Source organism: Pristiophorus japonicus, chromosome 6, assembly GCF_044704955.1.
Source record: "Pristiophorus japonicus isolate sPriJap1 chromosome 6, sPriJap1.hap1, whole genome shotgun sequence".
Lineage (NCBI taxonomy): Eukaryota > Metazoa > Chordata > Chondrichthyes > Pristiophoridae > Pristiophorus > Pristiophorus japonicus.
In genome coordinates, this window is record NC_091982.1 from 161,386,565 (window position 1) to 161,403,411 (window position 16,847).

Below are 16,847 nucleotides of genomic sequence, written 5' to 3' on the forward strand. Positions count from 1 at the left end.
CTTCTCGCTATGAAAGCCAACACGCCATTTGCCTTCTTCACCGCTTGTTGTACCTGCATGCCAACTTTCAATGACTGATGTACCATGACACCCAGGTCTCGTTGCACCTCCCCTTTTCTTATCTGTCACCATTCAGATAATATTCTGCCTTCCTGTTTTTGCCACCAAAGTCACATGTAACTATATTATACTGCATCTGCCATGCATTTGCTCACTCACCTAACCTGTCCAAGTCACCTGCAGCCTCTTAGCATCCTCCTCACAGCTCACACTGCCACCCAGCTTAGTGTCATCTGCAAACTTGGAGATATTACACTCAATTCTTTTGTCTAAATCATTAATGTATATTTTAAATAGCTGTGGTCCCAGCACTGAACCTTGCAGTACCCCTCTAGTCACTGCTTGCCATTCTGAAAAGGACCCGTTTATTCCCACTCTTTGCTTCCTGTCTGCCAACCAGTTTTCTATCCACATCAAGACATTACCCACAATACACTGTGCTTTAATTTTGCACACTAATCTCTTTTGTGGAACCTTGTCAAAAGCCTTTTGAAAGTCCAAATACACCATATCCACTGTTTCTCCCTTGTCCACTCTACTAGTTGCATCCTCAGAAAATTCTAGACGATTTGTCAAGCATGATTTCCCTTTCATAAATCCATGCTGACTTGGACCGATCCTGTCACTGCTTTTCAAATGTGCTGCGGTAGATGTCAAATTAAATTTAATAGAGATATATTTTGGGTAGTAAGAATAATGAAAGGTAAATAGGCACTTTAAAAAGGAGTAAAGGAGCAGAGAGACTTGGGGTTTTAGATGTACAAATTATTTCAGAGAGATAAACTTGAAAAAAAACATACAGAAGTTTAATTTTTATAAATAGTTTAATTAGGTGCAATAATAAAAAGGTAATGCTCAACCAATAAAAATCGATTAACTCATAGTATGAATATTGTGTATAGTTTCGGAAGCCCAACTTTAGAAGGATATTAAATCCATGGAGAGGATGTAGAAAATATCCATTACAATACTAGGGTATGTGATGATTTATGAGAAAATGTAGAGATACTAAGTGGGTGGAATTGCCCCTTGCCCCGATTGGGGGCGGTAACCTTTCATCGCCCGGGCTGGAAGTCCCACCCCCAATGCGGAATTGGGCCTTACGCCTCTCAAAGGAAGTGGGGCGCTGCCTCCAATGCTCCACTTCCGTTGACGAGTGCTCCCGGGGTAGTAGCGTAGAGCTGAGTCCAGCGCTATGTGGATGGTCCGTGTATCGCAGATGCACCACAATGCCCCTCCCATTCCATTCACGAGGAGGTGCACTGCACACTCTGCATGGCCCTTTGGTGGCAGCCCCTGGGCCACCTGGGACATGTGAGACCAGGCCAGTGGCGCAGCACCCAAATCAGAGTGCCAGGCTGCACGATAGTGGCCCGGTCCACATTAGGGCCACCATGGTCGGGCGACCCCAAGAGTCAGCCGAACAACAAACTTGGAGGCCTGTGACGCTGCAGGCCTCCCCTTTAAACAGTAACCCGGGAGCAGATGTCCGCCAGCCTTGCGGCCCATTTCAGTGCTGCAGAACATTGAGGGGCTGCAAGCACTGACAAGCACTGCACAGAGGTGCACGGTTGCACCCAGGCTCTCCCATGACTCCCTCCAGGTGCTTATGGAGAAAGTTACAAAAGGCAGGATGGTTGTCTTCCCTTCCAATGGGCTGAAGAGACCTCCCCAGGACACCAACGCAGCCTGGTTTGCACATTGCACAGGAGGGTATAAGCAGGCATCAGGAGGGCCTGGCTGCAATGGCACATACCTTTCAATGATCTCAGTAGATCATGAAAAGTTACTGCAAAGCCACACTCAACCTCATCCTGCTGTGCCACATATTATATCCCCATCACACTGCCTTCACTACTCTACTCCTGCACATCTTTATTCACACCAACTTACCTTGCACTTCCACCCATCCCTCTCTCTCCATCTACATTATCACATCTTCATCTCAGTAGCCATCCCTCACACTCACCCTCATCCTATAGCAATCATAGCAACTACCAACACACAAGAATAGGTACTTGGGTGTTATGGCTAATGTTTATGTAAAATTTCTGCTAATTTGTTGTCAAACATTGAAATCTTTATTTTGCACACGTTGGGCTCAAAATTTGCCACCATTTAGCTCCATTTTTTTTGAGCTAACAGTGTTTTTTGGAGCTAACTTAATTTTGCAAGTTTCACCAAGGATATAACACTGTCCTTAACAGATAATGGCCGTTTTTATTTAGTACCGTTTTTCTGATGTCACTCAGGGTCAAGCCCACCCATAATGCCATTTCTGTCCGTTTTTCGCCAATAAGGATTTTTTGAAAGGACAGCGCTAAGGACCACTTTTTAAAATGTTACCTTACCAAGTCGGAGTCTTTTCAATGTCTGTGCTGAAAAGTCAGCAACTACAGACCCATCAGTCCAACGTCAGTGGTGGTGGAAAAGTTAGAGAAAATAATCTAGGACAGAATTAACTGGTATTTGGAAAAGTATGGGCCAATAAATGAAAGTCAGCACAGATATTTTAATGGCAAATCATGTTTGACTAACTTGATCGAGTTCTTTGATGAAGCAACAGAAAGGGTTGATGAGGGTAGTGTGGTTGATGTTGTGAATATGGACTTTCAAAAGGTGCTGGATAATGTACCACATAATAGACTTGTTAAAAAACTTAACGCCCATGGGATTAAAAGAACAATGTCAGCATGTATATAAAATTGGCTAAGGGGCAGAAAGTAAAGAGTAGTGGTGAATGGTTGTTTCTCAGACTGGAGGGAAAATATACAGTGGATCGATATTGGGACCACTGTTATTTTTTTATATGTACTAGAGCCCTGGACTTGAGTATACAGGACATGATTTCAAAGTTTGCAGATGACACAAAACTCAGAAATGTACTAAACAGTGAGGTAAAGAGACTTCAGGAGGTCATAGTCAGACTGGTGGTACAGGAAAGAGAGACCAGGTATGTCAAGATATGTACACAAACCTTTGATCGTGGCAGGACAAGTTGAGAAGGCATGTGGGATCCTTGGCTTTATAAATAGAGGTATACAAAAATAAGGAAGTTATGCTAAACCTTTACACAACACTGGTTAGGCCTCAGCTGGAGTATTGCATTCAATCTCTGGCACCACACTTTAGGAAGAATGTCATGGCCTTAGAGAGGGTGCAGAGGAGATTTACTAGAATGACACCAGGGATGAGGGACTTCAGTTATACGGCGAGACCAGAGAAGCTGGGGTTGCTCTCCTTAGAGCAGGAAGGGTTAAAATGAGATTTGAGAAAGGTGATAAGGAGAAACTGTTTCCAGTGACAGAGGGGCAGTAACCAATAGACACAGGTTTAAGGTGATTGGCATAAAAACCATAGGCCACATTGGAATCATTTTTCTTTTACGCAGTGAGTTATGATCTGGAATGCACTGCCTGAAAGGATGGGGGAATCAGATTCAATATTAATTTTCAAAAGGGAATTGGATAAATACTTGAAGGAAGAAAATGTAAAGTGCTATAGGGAAAGAGCAGGGGTGTGGGACTAATTGGATAGTTCTACCAAAGAGCCGGCACATGCGCAAAGGGCAGAATTATTCTATGATTCTATGTCTATCACTAACAATCTTTAACTTTGTCAAGGAGACATTAACTTCAATGGTAGGTATTACGGATAGTAAGTACTTAACTGTAGACCATCTGTGTGTGTGCTTGTGTGTTTTCATACAGATGCTTTTCAATTTAGGTAGTTCAGATTCTGGTTCAAGCTCTGGTATGTACTGGTTGAGGTAATCCCACTCTAAGCAATGGTGGTGGCACAATGGCCTCAGCACCAGGGCTAGAAAGGTGTTAAATCAACCAGAGTTTCCACTCTTGATCGTTATCCTGTGACCTGCTGAAATGTGGGGACATCAGTTGAGGACAGTATAAGTAAGAGTATTTACCTTGATCCCACTTTGAAAGCAACTGCATTGGGGGAAATTAATAATTTCAGATATTAAAATAGTTGTTTTGCTTTTGTTCTTGAAGTTGATTCCTGCTGAACCCATATATGATACAATTGGAGAAGACGCTACTTGGCCAGGAGAACACATATATGGTACAGTTGGAGAAGACAGCACTTGGCAAGGAGAATACGTATATAATACAGTTGGAGCAGACACTTCTTCACAAGAAGACCACATATATGGTACAGTTGAAGAAGATGCTACTTGGCAAGATGAACACATATATGGTACAGTTGGAGAAGACACTTCTTCGCAAGAACACATATATGGTACAGTTGGTGAAGACACTTCTTCGCAAGAACACATATATAGTACAGTTGGAAAAGACGCTACTTGGCAAGGAGAATACATATATGATACAGTTGGAGAAAACAGCAACATCCAGAACAAACCAACAAAGTGTACTAGAGCAGGGGAAGAGCAGGTAACAAAAGACCACCTTCAGAGAAAGTATAATGCCTTATCATATCCTCTGGCTGTTCGAAAATGCTTCACGTTGAACGAATTACCTTTGAATTGTAATGACTATAGGCAAATTCTGTAGGCAACTTCCGCAGCGCAAGATGGCACGGAAAGCAATAAATGCACAGTCAGTTTGTGTTGCGTGATGTTGGTTAAATGTTGGTCAAGAAAATAGAAGAATTCTTCAGCTCTTCTTTAAATAGTGCCATTTAACATTTTATATTACAAATAGATGATGGGGCCGAAATTGCCCACTGCCCGAAACAAGTCGCACCTACCATTCTTGAAGTGTTCCGGCTGCCCCAATACATGGAGTGGCCAAACCAGAGAAATTCAGCACATCGTGCTTTTTTTTGGAGCGGGGCGCAAGTGGCCTCATGGGAGCGGAAGTGGGGGCGGGGCAAGGTGGCCGATGCTGCAAGGCATCAGTGCCGCGCTGATGACGTCATCTCGCTGGCGCGTCACAAAGTCTCCCCCCTTCAATTAAAGGGGAAGGACGCTATAGTGGCAAACATTGGGCCAGCAGGGAAGGTTTCGGCTGGGCCAGCGGCCTGTAATCCAAGAGGGGGTGATAGGCTGCCTGTTGGCGGCCTGGCCGAATCATTGTGGCCATATTGTCAGCCCAACTTGGCAGTCGACCGAAAAAAGAAGATGGAGTCACCAGCACTGCCACCTCCCCTTTAAGGGCAGCCATGCCACCTGGCCACAGACAGGGTACCGACAGTAAAAGCTGTCGGGGACAGCGATCGGCGGCGGTGTCATTCCCACGGTGCCATTTTCAAAAGGGTCAATTTCCCATAGGGCAATTTTGGGAAGGGGTCGCTGCCGGTGGGTAAGGGGTCGGCGCGTGCACTCTGCGGCTTTCAGACAGCCATGGGCCTTTTAGAAAGGGGCAGTTTCAGCCACAACGCCTTCAGTTCACAACAACACCAAACAACAAGCAACAACTTGTATTATTGGACTAGACTTTCCTTTCATTTTCGGTGGGTTCTCGGCAATTTTCTCAGCGGTACAGCTGTTTCTCTGTCCGCCGAAAGTTTTCCACTTAGTTTTTTAGTGGTATCGCCCAAATCTGAAAACGCCCGCCGGAACCAAACCGCCGACGTGCACTTCCGAGAAAATCACCAGGGCGTGAATTTGGCCTCAACGGAAACCCATCCAGATCGCTGAGGGAACCGCCCTGTAAAAGCTGCTTCAACAGGGCGGTAGGTGAGTACTCTGCAAAGAAAGGTAAGTTAAAGGTTCTTTATTTATTTTTTTAAAAATTTTAAATGTCGATTATGTGTCAAAGTGTCTTGGGAATGCTTTTTACGTTTTTATTTTTTTATTAACTTTTTTTTTAAAGTTTTCCCCCCTCCCTAGGCCTAACTGCAGTCTCAGACTAAATTTTAAATACTTACCATCCATTCCGGTAAGAACCGTCCGTTTTACTTAGTTTCCCCTTAACCGCTGAGAAAACCGCCGACAATAAAGGTGCAATGCCCATTTTCTCGTCGGGCGATTAGTTTTAATTAGTTTTAAAATAAAAGTGGATATTCTCGCCAGCGTTACTTACCAAACATTAGCAGTTTTTCTGAGTGGGCAGTCGGGCGTTGAGGGACTCATAGGAGAGTCCAGCCCATTATATAGCGCCTTAGTAAAATGCTTCACAGGAGCATTATCAAACAAAATTTGACACCAAGCCACAAAAAGAAAAAAACACTTGGATTTATATAGTGCCTTTCACGATCACCGGACGTCTCAAAACGCTTTACAGCCACTGTTGTAATATTAGGAGATATTAGGGCAGATGATCAGAAGCTTGGTCAAAGAAGTAGGTTTTAAGGTGAATCTTAAAGGTGGAAAGAGAGGTAGCGAGGCAGAGAGGTTTAGGGAGGGAATTCCAGACCTTAAGGCCAAGGCAACTGAAAACACGGCCGCCAATGATGGAGCAATTAAAATCGATAATGCACAAGAGGCCAGAATTAGAGGAGTGTAGATATTTCAGAGGGTTGTGGGACTGGAGGAGATTACAGATACATAAGAACATAAGAATTAGGAACAGGAGTAGGCCATCTAGCCCTCGAGCCTGCTCTGCCATTCAACAAGATCATGGCTGATCTGGCCGTGGACTCAGCTCCACTTACCCGCCCGCTCCCCATAACCCTTAATTCCCTTATTGGTTAAAAATCTATCTATCTGTGATTTGAATACATTCAATGAGCTAGCCTCAACTGCTTCCTTGGGCAGAGAATTCCACAGATTCACGACCCTCTGGGAGAAGAAATTCCTTCTCAACTCGGTTTTAAATTGGCTCCCCCATATTTTGAGGCTGTGCCCCCTAGTTCTAGTCTGCCCGATCAGTGCAAACAACCTCTCTGCCTCTGTCTTGTCTATCCCTTTCATTATTTTAAATGTTTCTATAAGATCACCCCTCATCCTTCTGAACTCCAACAAGTAATACCCAGTCTACTCAATCTATCATTATAAGGTAACCTCCTCATCTCCGGAATCAGCCTAGTGAATCGTCTCTGTACCCCCTCCAAAGCTAGTATATCCTTCCTTAAGTAAGGTGACCAAAACTGCACACAGTACTCCAGGTGCGGCCTCACCAAGACCCTGTACAGTTGCAGCAGGCCCTCCCTGCTTTTGTACTCCATCCCTCTCGCAATGAAGGCCAACATTCCATTCGCCTTCCTGATTACCTGCTGCACCTGCAAACTAACTTTTTGGGATTCATGCACAAGGACCCCCAGGTCCCTCTGTACCGCAGCATGTTATAATTTCTCCCCATTCAAATAATGTTCCCTATTACTGTGTTTTTTTCCAAGGTGGATGACCTCACATTTTCCGACATTGTATTCCATCTGCCAAACCTTAGCCCGTTCGCTTAACCTATCTAAATCTCTATGCAGCCTCTCTGTGTCCTCTACACAACCCGCTTTCCCACTAACCTTTGTGTCATCTGCAAATTTTGTTACACTACACTCTGTCCCCTCTTCCAGGTCATCTATGTATATTGTAAACAGTTGTGGTCCCAGCACCGATCCCTGTGGCACACCACTAACCACCGATTTCCAACCCGAAAAGGACCCATTTATCCCGACTCTCTGCTTTCTGTTAGCCAGCCAATTCTCGATCCATGCTAATATATTTCCTCTGACTCCGCGTACCTTTATCTTCTGCAGTAACCTTTTGTGTGGCACCTTATCGAATGCCTTTTGGAAATCTAAATATACCACATCCATTGGTACACCTTTATCCACTATGCTCGTTATATCCTCAAAGAATTCCAGTAAATTAGTTGAACATGATTTCCCCTTCATGAATCCATGTTGCGTCTGCTTGATTGCACGATTCCTATCTAGATGTCCCGCTATTTCTTCCTTAATGATAGCTTCAAGCATTTTCCCCACTACAGATGTTAAACTAACCGGCCTATAGTTACCTATCTTTTGTCTGCCCCCTTTTTTAAGCAGAGGCATTACATTAGCTGCTTTCCAATCCGCTGGTACCTCCCCAGAGTCCAGAGAATTTTGGTAGATTATAACCAATGCATCTGCTATAACTTCTGCCATCTCTTTTAATACCCTGGGATGCATTTCATCAGGACCAGGGGACTTGTCTACCTTCAGTCCCATTAGCCTGTCCAGCACTACCCCCCTAGTGACAGTGATTATCTCAAGGTCCTCCCTTCCCACATTCCCGTGACCAGCAATTTTTGGCATGGTTTTTGTGTCTTCCACTGTGAAGACCGAAGCAAAATAATTGTTTCAGGTCTCAGCCATTTCCACATTTCCCATTATTAAATGCCCCTTCTCATCTTCTAAGGGACCAACATTTACTTTAGTCACTCTTTTCCGTTTTATATATCGGTAAAAGCTTTTACTATCTGTTTTTATGTTTTGCGCAAGTTTACTTTCGTAATCTATCTTTCCTTTCTTTATTGCTTTCTTAGTCATTCTTTGCTGCCATTTAAAATTTTCCCAATCTTCTAGTTTCCCTTTAACCTTGGCCACCGTATATGCATTGGTTTTTAATTTGATACTCTCCTTTATTTCCTTGGTTATCCATGGCTGGTTATCCCTTCTCTTACCGCCCTTCTTTTTCAATGGAATATATTTTTGTTGAACACTACGAAAGAGCTCCTTAAAAGTCCACCACTGTTCCTCAATTGTGCCACCGTTTAGTCTGTGTTTCCAGTCTACTTTAGCCAAATCTGCCCTCATCCCACTGTAGTCCCCTTTGTTTAAGCATAGTACGCTCGTTTGAGTCACTACTTCCTCACCCTCAATCTGTGTTACAAATTCAACCATACTGTGATCACTCATTCCGAGAGGATTTTTTACTCGGAGATCGTTTATTATTCCTGTCTCATTACGCAGGACCAGATCTAAGATAGCTTGCTCCCTTGTAGGTTCTGTAACATACTGTTCTAAGAAACAATCCCGTATGCATTCTATGAATTCCTTCTCAAGGCTACCCTGTGCGATTTGATTTGACCAATCGATATGTAGGTTAAAATCCCCCATGATTACTGCCATTCCTTTTTCACATGCCTCCATTATTCCCTTGATTATTGCCCGCCCCACCGTGAAGTTATTATTTGGGGACCTATAAACTATGCCCACCAGTGACTTTTTCCCCTTACTATCTCTAATCTCCACCCACAATGATTCAACGTTTTGTTCATTAGAGCCAATATCATCTCTCACAACTGCCCTGATATCATCCTTTATTAACAGAGCTACCCCACCTCCTTTCCCTTCTTGTCTATCTTTCCGAATTGTCAGATACCCCTGTATGTTTAATTCCCAGTCTTGGCCACCCTGCAACCACGTTTCTGTAATGGCCACCAAATCATACCCATTTGTAATGATTTGTGCCATCAACTCTTTTACTTTATTTCGAATGCTGCGTGCGTTTAGGCAGAGTGTTTTAATACTAGTTTTTAAACCATGATTTTTAGTTTTGACCCCTCCTGCAGCCCCTTTATATTCATACATATTGTCCCTTCCCATCACCTTGTGGTTTACACTTACCCCAGTGCTACTCTGCTCTGTTGCCTCCTGCCTTTTGCATTCTTTCTTGGGGTCCTGTTCATCTGAGCTCTCCCCCACTCTAACTAGCTCAGAGCCCTCTCCTGGGTTCCGAATACTCCTCGCATTGAGGCACCGAGCTTTCATGCTTGCCTTTTATTACACTAGGGAGGGGCGAGGCCATGGAGGGATTTGAAAACAAGGATGAGAATTTTTAAATTGATGTATTGCTTAACCGGGAGCCAATGTCGGTCAGTTAGCATAGGGGTGATGGGTGATCGTGACTTGGTGCGAGTTAGGACACGGACAGCCGGGTTTCTGGAGCTTAGAACGTGGGAGGCTGGCCAGGAGTGCGTTGGAATTGTTAAGTCTAGAGAAACAAAGGCATTGATAAGAGTTTCAGCAGCAGATGAGCTGCTGTCTCAACCGAACACTGGTGCCTCTGTGGATGCCGCATTCCCTCAGTACTGTACTGAAATGTGTATTCAAGTCCTAGAAATGGGGATTGGATACACTGGGGTTTATTTTCAACTCCACGCCACCCATTTTGTTAGCGTGAATGGGGCAATAGTCTGAGGCTGCAGAATTTTGTGCTACAAATTGTTATTGAAGCTGAATCCATCATTTATTTTCAAAGGGAATTCGATAGATGCTTTGAAAATGCATAATATTGAAAGAAAGGAAAAAAGACTTGTATTTATGTCACACCTTTAACAACATCAGGACATTTCAAAGCACTTTATAGCCAATAAAGTATTTTTGAAAAGTCGTCAATGTTGTAATTTAGGGCATCATGGCAGCCAATTTGCCACAGCAAGGTCCCACAAACATACATAATGACCAGATAATCTGTTTTAGTGATGGTGGTTGAGGGGCAGATATTTTCCAACATACATGAGAAGAGACAGCAGATTGTCAGAAAACGTTCTGTTTTAATTAAATAGTAATGTCCAAGCAATGTCTATTGTGACTTGTCATCATAGCCTCACCCTGCTACAGAATGTTGAAGCAGAAACGTAGTTACAGAAAGGTGTGGGGAAAAATTAGGGGAATAAGATTAGCCTCGATGGTCTGTGTGGATGAAATACCAGTGTAGAGATTGATGGTCTTGAATGATCTGTGCCTCTGCTGCAACATTCTGTAACAAGGTGAGGCTAGGGTCGCAAGTCACAATGCACCCCACTTGAATACAAATACTTAATTAAGACAAAGTGTTTTCTGACAATCTGCTGTCTCTCATGTACATTTTGTATTTTGGATCACAGAAGTGCAGAAATATATTCAATGGCATTATGCTGTGGCCAGCTGGTGCAGGGACTGAAGGTAAACAAAGAAGTAAAAAGAAATCAAAGTGTGACATCACAGCCAAGCAGTAACTGATTGGCTGGTGGATTGGTGGGTATTTAATCTATTTCCTTTACTTTTCTTACCAGTCGGAAACATTTGGCATTGTTGCCAAATTAAGTTAATCTAAGGGTTGAGTCATGACAGGAGGGCCCAAACCTGCGTCATGCTCCTCCTGTGCTATGTGGGAAATCAGTGGGATACTTCCAGTGACCCTGACTGCTATGTGTGTGGGAAGTGCGTCCAGCTGCAGCTCCTGTCAGACCACATTGCGACACTGAAGCTGCACATGGATTCACTCTGGAGCATCCGCGGTGTTGAGGATGTCGTGAATGGCATGTTTAGTGAGTTGGTCACACCGCTGGTAAAGCTTACACAGGCAGATAGGGAATGGGTGACCATCAGGCAGAGCAGGAGTAGGAAGGTTGTGCAGGACTCCCCTGCAGTCATCTCCCTCCAAAACAGATATACCATTTTGGATACTGTTGAGGGAAATGGCTCATCAGGGGAAGGCAGCAGCAGCCAAGTTCATGGCACCATGGGTGGCTCTGCTGCACAGTTGGGCAGGAAAAGAGTGGGAGAGCTTATAGTGCTAGGGGATTCTATTGTAAGGCGAAGAGATAGGCATTTCTGAGGCCGAAATTGAGACTCCAGGATGGTGTGTTGCCTCCCTGGTGCAAGGGTCAAGGATGTCTTGGAGCAGCTGCAGGGCATTCTGGAGGGGGAGGGTGAACAGCCAGTTGTTGTGGTGCATATAGATACCAACGATACAGGTAAAGAATGGGATGAGGTCCTACAAGCTGAATTTAGGGAGCTAGGAGTTAAATTAAAAGGTAGGACCTCAAAGGTAGTAATCTCAGGATTGCTACCAGTGCCACGTGCTAGTCAGAGTAGGAATAGCAGGATAGTTAAGATGAATATGTGGCTTGAGGAATGGTGCAAGAGGGTGGGATTTAAATTCCTGGGACATTGGAACTGGTTCTGGGGGAGGTGGAACCAGTACAGACCGGACGGGCTGCACCTGGGCAGGACTGGAACCGATGTCCTAGGGGGAGTGTTTGCTAGTGCTGTTGGGGAGGGTTTAAACTAATATGGCAGGGGGATGGGAATCTATGCAGGGAGACAGAGGGAAGTAAAATAGGGACAGAAGAAAAAGGTAGAAAGGAGATAAGGAAAAGTGGAGGGCAGAGAAATCAAAGGAAAAAATCAAAAAGGGCCATATTACAACATAATTCTAAAAGGACAAAGAGTGTTAAAAAAACAAGCCTGAAGGCTCTATGTCTCAATGCGAGGAGCATTCGTAATAAGGTGGATGAATTAACTGCACAGACAGTTGTTAACGGATATGATGTCATTGGGATTACGGAGACATGGCTCCAGGGTGAACAAGGCTGGCAACTCAACATCCAGGGGTATCCAATACTCAGGAAGCATAGACAGAAAGGAAAAGGAGGTGGGGTAGCGTTGCTGGTTAAAGAGGAGATTAACGCAATAGTAAGGAAGGACATTAGCTTGGCTGATGTGGAATCTGTATGGGTAGAGCTGCGGAACACCAAAGAGTGGGTGTTGTGTACAGACCACTAAACAGTAGTAGTGAGGTGTGGGATGGCATCAAACAGGAAATTAGGGATGCATGCAATAAAGGTATAGCAGTTATCATGGGTGACTTTAATCTACATATAGATTGAGCTAACCAAACTGGTAGCAATACAATGGAGGAAGATTCTTGGAGTGTATAAGGGATGGTTTTCTAGACCAATATGTCGAGGAACCAACTAGAGAGCTGGCCATCCTAGACTGGGTGTTGTGTAATGAGAGAGGATTAATTAGCAATCTTGTTGCGCGAGGCCCCTTGGGGAAGAGTGATCATAATATGGTGGAATTCTTTATTAAGATGGAGAGTGACACAGTTAATTCAGAGACTAGGGTCCTGAACTTAAAGAAAGGTAACTTCAATGGTGTGAGACGTGAATTGGCTAGGATAGACTGGCGAATGATACTTAAAGGGTTGATGGTGGATAAGCAATGGCAGACAGTTAAAGATCACATTGATGAACTTCAACAATTGTACATCCCTGTCTGGCGTAAAAATAAAACGGAGAAGGTGGCTCAACCATGGGTAACAAGGGAAACAAGGAAGAAGCATATAAATTGGCCAGAAAAAGCAAACCTGAGGACTGGGAGAAATTTAGAATTCAGCAGAGGAGAACAAAGGGTTTAATTAAGAGGAGGCAAATAGAGTATGAGAGTAAGCTTGCAGGGAACATAAAAACTGACTGCAAAAGCTTTTATAGATATGTGAAGAGAAAAAGATTAGTGAAGACAAATGTAGGTCCCTTGTAGTCAGAATCAGTTGAATTTACAATGGTGAACAAAGAAATGACAGACCAATTGAATAAATACTTTGGTTCTGTCTTCACTAAGAAAGACACAAATAACCTTCCGGAAATACTAGGGGACCAAGGGTCCAGCAAGAAGGAGGAACTGAAGGAAATCCTTATTAGTCAGGAAATTGTGTTAGGGAAATTGATAGGATTGAAAGCCAATAAATCCCCAGGGCCTGATAGTCTGCTTCCCAGAATACTTAAGGAAGTGGCCCTAGAAATAGTGGATGCATTGGTTGGCATTTTCCAACATTCTATAGACTCTGGACTGGAGGGTAGCTAATGTAACCCCACTTTTTAAAGAAGGAGGGAGAGAGAAAACAGGGAATTATAGACCGGTTAGCCTGACATCGGTAGTGGGGAAAATGTTGGAATCAATTATTAAAGATGTAATAGCAGCGCATTTGGAAAGCAGTGACAGGATCAGTCCAAGTTAGCATGGATTTATGAAAGGGAAATCATGCTTGACAAATCTTCTAGAATTTTTTGAGGATGTAACGAGTAGAGTGGACAAGGGAGAACCAGTGGATGTGGTGTATTTGGACTTTCAAAAGGCTTTGACAAGGTCCCACGCAAGAGATTAGTGTGCAAAATTAAAGCAGATGGTATTGGGGGTAATGTATTGACATGGATAGAGAACTGGTTGGCAGGCAGGAAGCAGAGAGTAGGAATAAATGGATCCTTTTCAGAATGGCAGGCAGTGATTAATGGGGTACCGCAAGGTTCAGTGCTGGGACTCCAGCTTGTTACAATATACATTAATGATTTGGACGAAAGAATTGAATGTAATATCTCCAAGTTTGCAGATGACACAAAGCTGGGTGGCAATGTGAGCTGTGAGGAGGATGCTAAGAGGCTGCAGGGTGAGTGGGCAAATGCATGGCAGATGCAGTATAATGTGGATAAATGTGAGGTTATCCACTTTGGTGGTAAAAATAGGAAGGCAGAATATTATCTGAATGGTGACAGATTAGGAAAAGGGGAGGTGCAACGAGATCTCGGTGTCATGGTACATCAGTCATTGAAAGTTGGCATGCAGATACAGCAGGCGGTGAAGAAGGCAAATGGCATGTTGGCCTTCATAGCGAGAGGATTTGAGTATAGGAGCAGGGAGGTCTTACTCCAGTTGTATCGGGCCTTGGTGAGGCCACACCATGAATATTGTGTACAGTTTTGGTCTCCTCATCTGAGGAAGGACATTCTTGCTATTAAGGGAGTGCAGCGAAGGTTCACCAGACTGATTCCTGGGATGGCAGGACTGACATATGAAGAAAAACTGGATCGACTAGGCTTATATTCACTTGAATTTAGAAAAGTGAGAGGGGATCTCATAGCAACATATAAAATTTTGACGGGATTGGACAGGCTCGATGCAGGAAGAATATTCCCAATGTTGGGAAAGTCCAGAACCAGGGGTCACAGTCTAAGGATAAGGCGTAAGCCATTTAGAACCGAGATGAGGAGAAACTTTTTCACTCAGAGAATTGTGAACCTGTGGAATTCTCTACCACAGAAAGTTGTTGAGGCCAGTTTGTTAGATATATTAAAAAGGGATTTAGATGTGGCCCTTACGGCTAAAGGGATCAAGGGATATGGAGAGAAAGCAGGAATGGCATACTGAAGTTGCGTGATCAGCCATGATCTTATTGAATGGTGGTGCAGGCTGGAAGGGCCGAATGGCCTACTCCTGCACCTATTTTCTATGTTTCTATGTAACTCCTCACATGAGAGTGGCATGAATAGCACTGATTCAGAAATAGTGCTCCAAGGAGAAACCATTTTATAACCAAATCCCTTAACAGTAATTGCCTAAGGTTGCGAAGCAAGTAATTCCATTTTGAGGAATGAAAGAATGATTTGTATTTATATAGCGCCTTTTGTGACCTCAGGATGTCCCAAAGCACTTTATAGTCAATGAAGTACCATTTTTTAAAGTTAGAGTCTCTGTTGCAATGTAGGAAGCATGTCCTCCAATTTGCGCACAGCAAGGTCCCACGAACAGCAATGTGTTAATGACCAAATTGTGGGCTGAAAATTCTAGCCTCACCGTGTCCGTACAAAGTGCGCACAGACCCGGCGAAGCCTCGTAAAAGCTGATTTCTCGAGGCGTGATGCGCCTGTGCCGAAAACCGGCTTTTCCGATCTGCCAAGATTTCTCTAGACAGATCCTCTGCAGAGAGAAGGACATCCACGTGGCAGACATTGGGCTATTTGCCCAACTCATGCCCAGTGAATGTCCTTCAAACTTTTACGCCTGGTAAAAGTAAGAGCATAGCTTACTTTTACCATCATAACCCTTTTAAAACATATAAAAATTAAATTTAAACATTCATTTTTACATTAAAAACCCTGTCCATTAAGGTAAGTTTATTTTTAACCCTGTTAAAACACATGAAAACAAATTCCCCAAAATATATATTTTTTCTAAAACATTTAATTACATTTAATTTCAATTAATTTTAAATATATGAGGTGTTTTATTTATTTATAATACTTCGGTGTTTTAGGTTTTTTTTCTTATTGATAGTAATGGGAACTCGTACAAAGTTCCCACTTTTATCAATGAGACTACTGCATCGTGATTGGTGGTCCAGGCCCACGTGTATGTACGTACCTGAAAGACATCTTCCAATGTGTTGCGCAGTGAATCTAGGCCTCGGACCGGAATCGTACGTTCCTCCGGGACCACCGGGTACTTTTGCAGATTTATTTTGGGTTGAAGGCATTCATACGAAGGAAGCCTCTGACTGCAATTTTCCCCCCCCATCTGTTTTTAATGATGTTGGTTAAAGGATAAATATTGGACATGACACCAGGAAGAACTCCCCTTTTCTTCTTCAAAACAGTGCTGTGGGATCTTTTACATCCAACTGAGAGGGCTGATGACTGAAAAGGAGGCTCACAACCGAATCTGATGCATGTTGTACCCAAGATTGAGAATATTATGTTGACATTGGGTGCAAAGAAGATAATAGACTGCAAGTCAATCAATTATATTTTGCCTCCAGCATCGCTAATGCACTTCAATAATTCGACAATATTTTTCCTCAGCCCTTCTAAGTCTTTAAATAAAAGTATTTAGAATTAAATGTTGGATCTCATAATTGTTATACTAACAAATGTACAAGCTGTTCTCCAAACGACAAAAAAATCTACCGAAGGCTCCATATAATGAACAGGGACTTTCGAGAGGTAATTGCTAGTCAGGAGCCTGTCCCCCTGGCAGTCCATATTGTAAATTGAGGTGCCCGAACTTCTGCTATGTGCTGCTGGTGGATGTAGCTCTCCACCAACGGAATAGACATATAAAATTATCCCTAGGAAAGAAAGGATGCACTCTCTAGTGTCAGCTGTGGCTCAGTGGGTAGCACACTTGCCTTTGGGTCAGCCTCTGTGGGTTCAAGTCCCCTTCTAGGGACTTGAGCATTAAAAAATCTAGGCTGATACTCCTGTGCAGTTCTGAGGGAGCACTACAATGTCAGAGGTGCCATCTTTCAGAAGAGCCATTAGACTGAGGCCACGTCTGCTCTCTCAAGTGGATGCAAAAGATCCCATGACACTATTTCGAAGAAGAACAGGGGAGTTATCCCT

The 16,847-nt window shown here is 43.5% G+C and overlaps 1 protein-coding gene across 1 annotated transcript in view; it reads left to right on the top strand.

The window, feature by feature from the left end:
- The window catches only part of LOC139266214 (uncharacterized), a 200,672-nt gene that overhangs the window by 22,881 nt on the left and 160,944 nt on the right, over positions 1–16,847 (top strand). Inside the window, exon 4 of the mRNA XM_070884045.1 lies at positions 4,071–4,472. Coding sequence (XP_070740146.1) covers positions 4,071–4,472 — 402 coding nt within the window. The remainder of the gene's footprint in view (positions 1–4,070; positions 4,473–16,847) is intronic.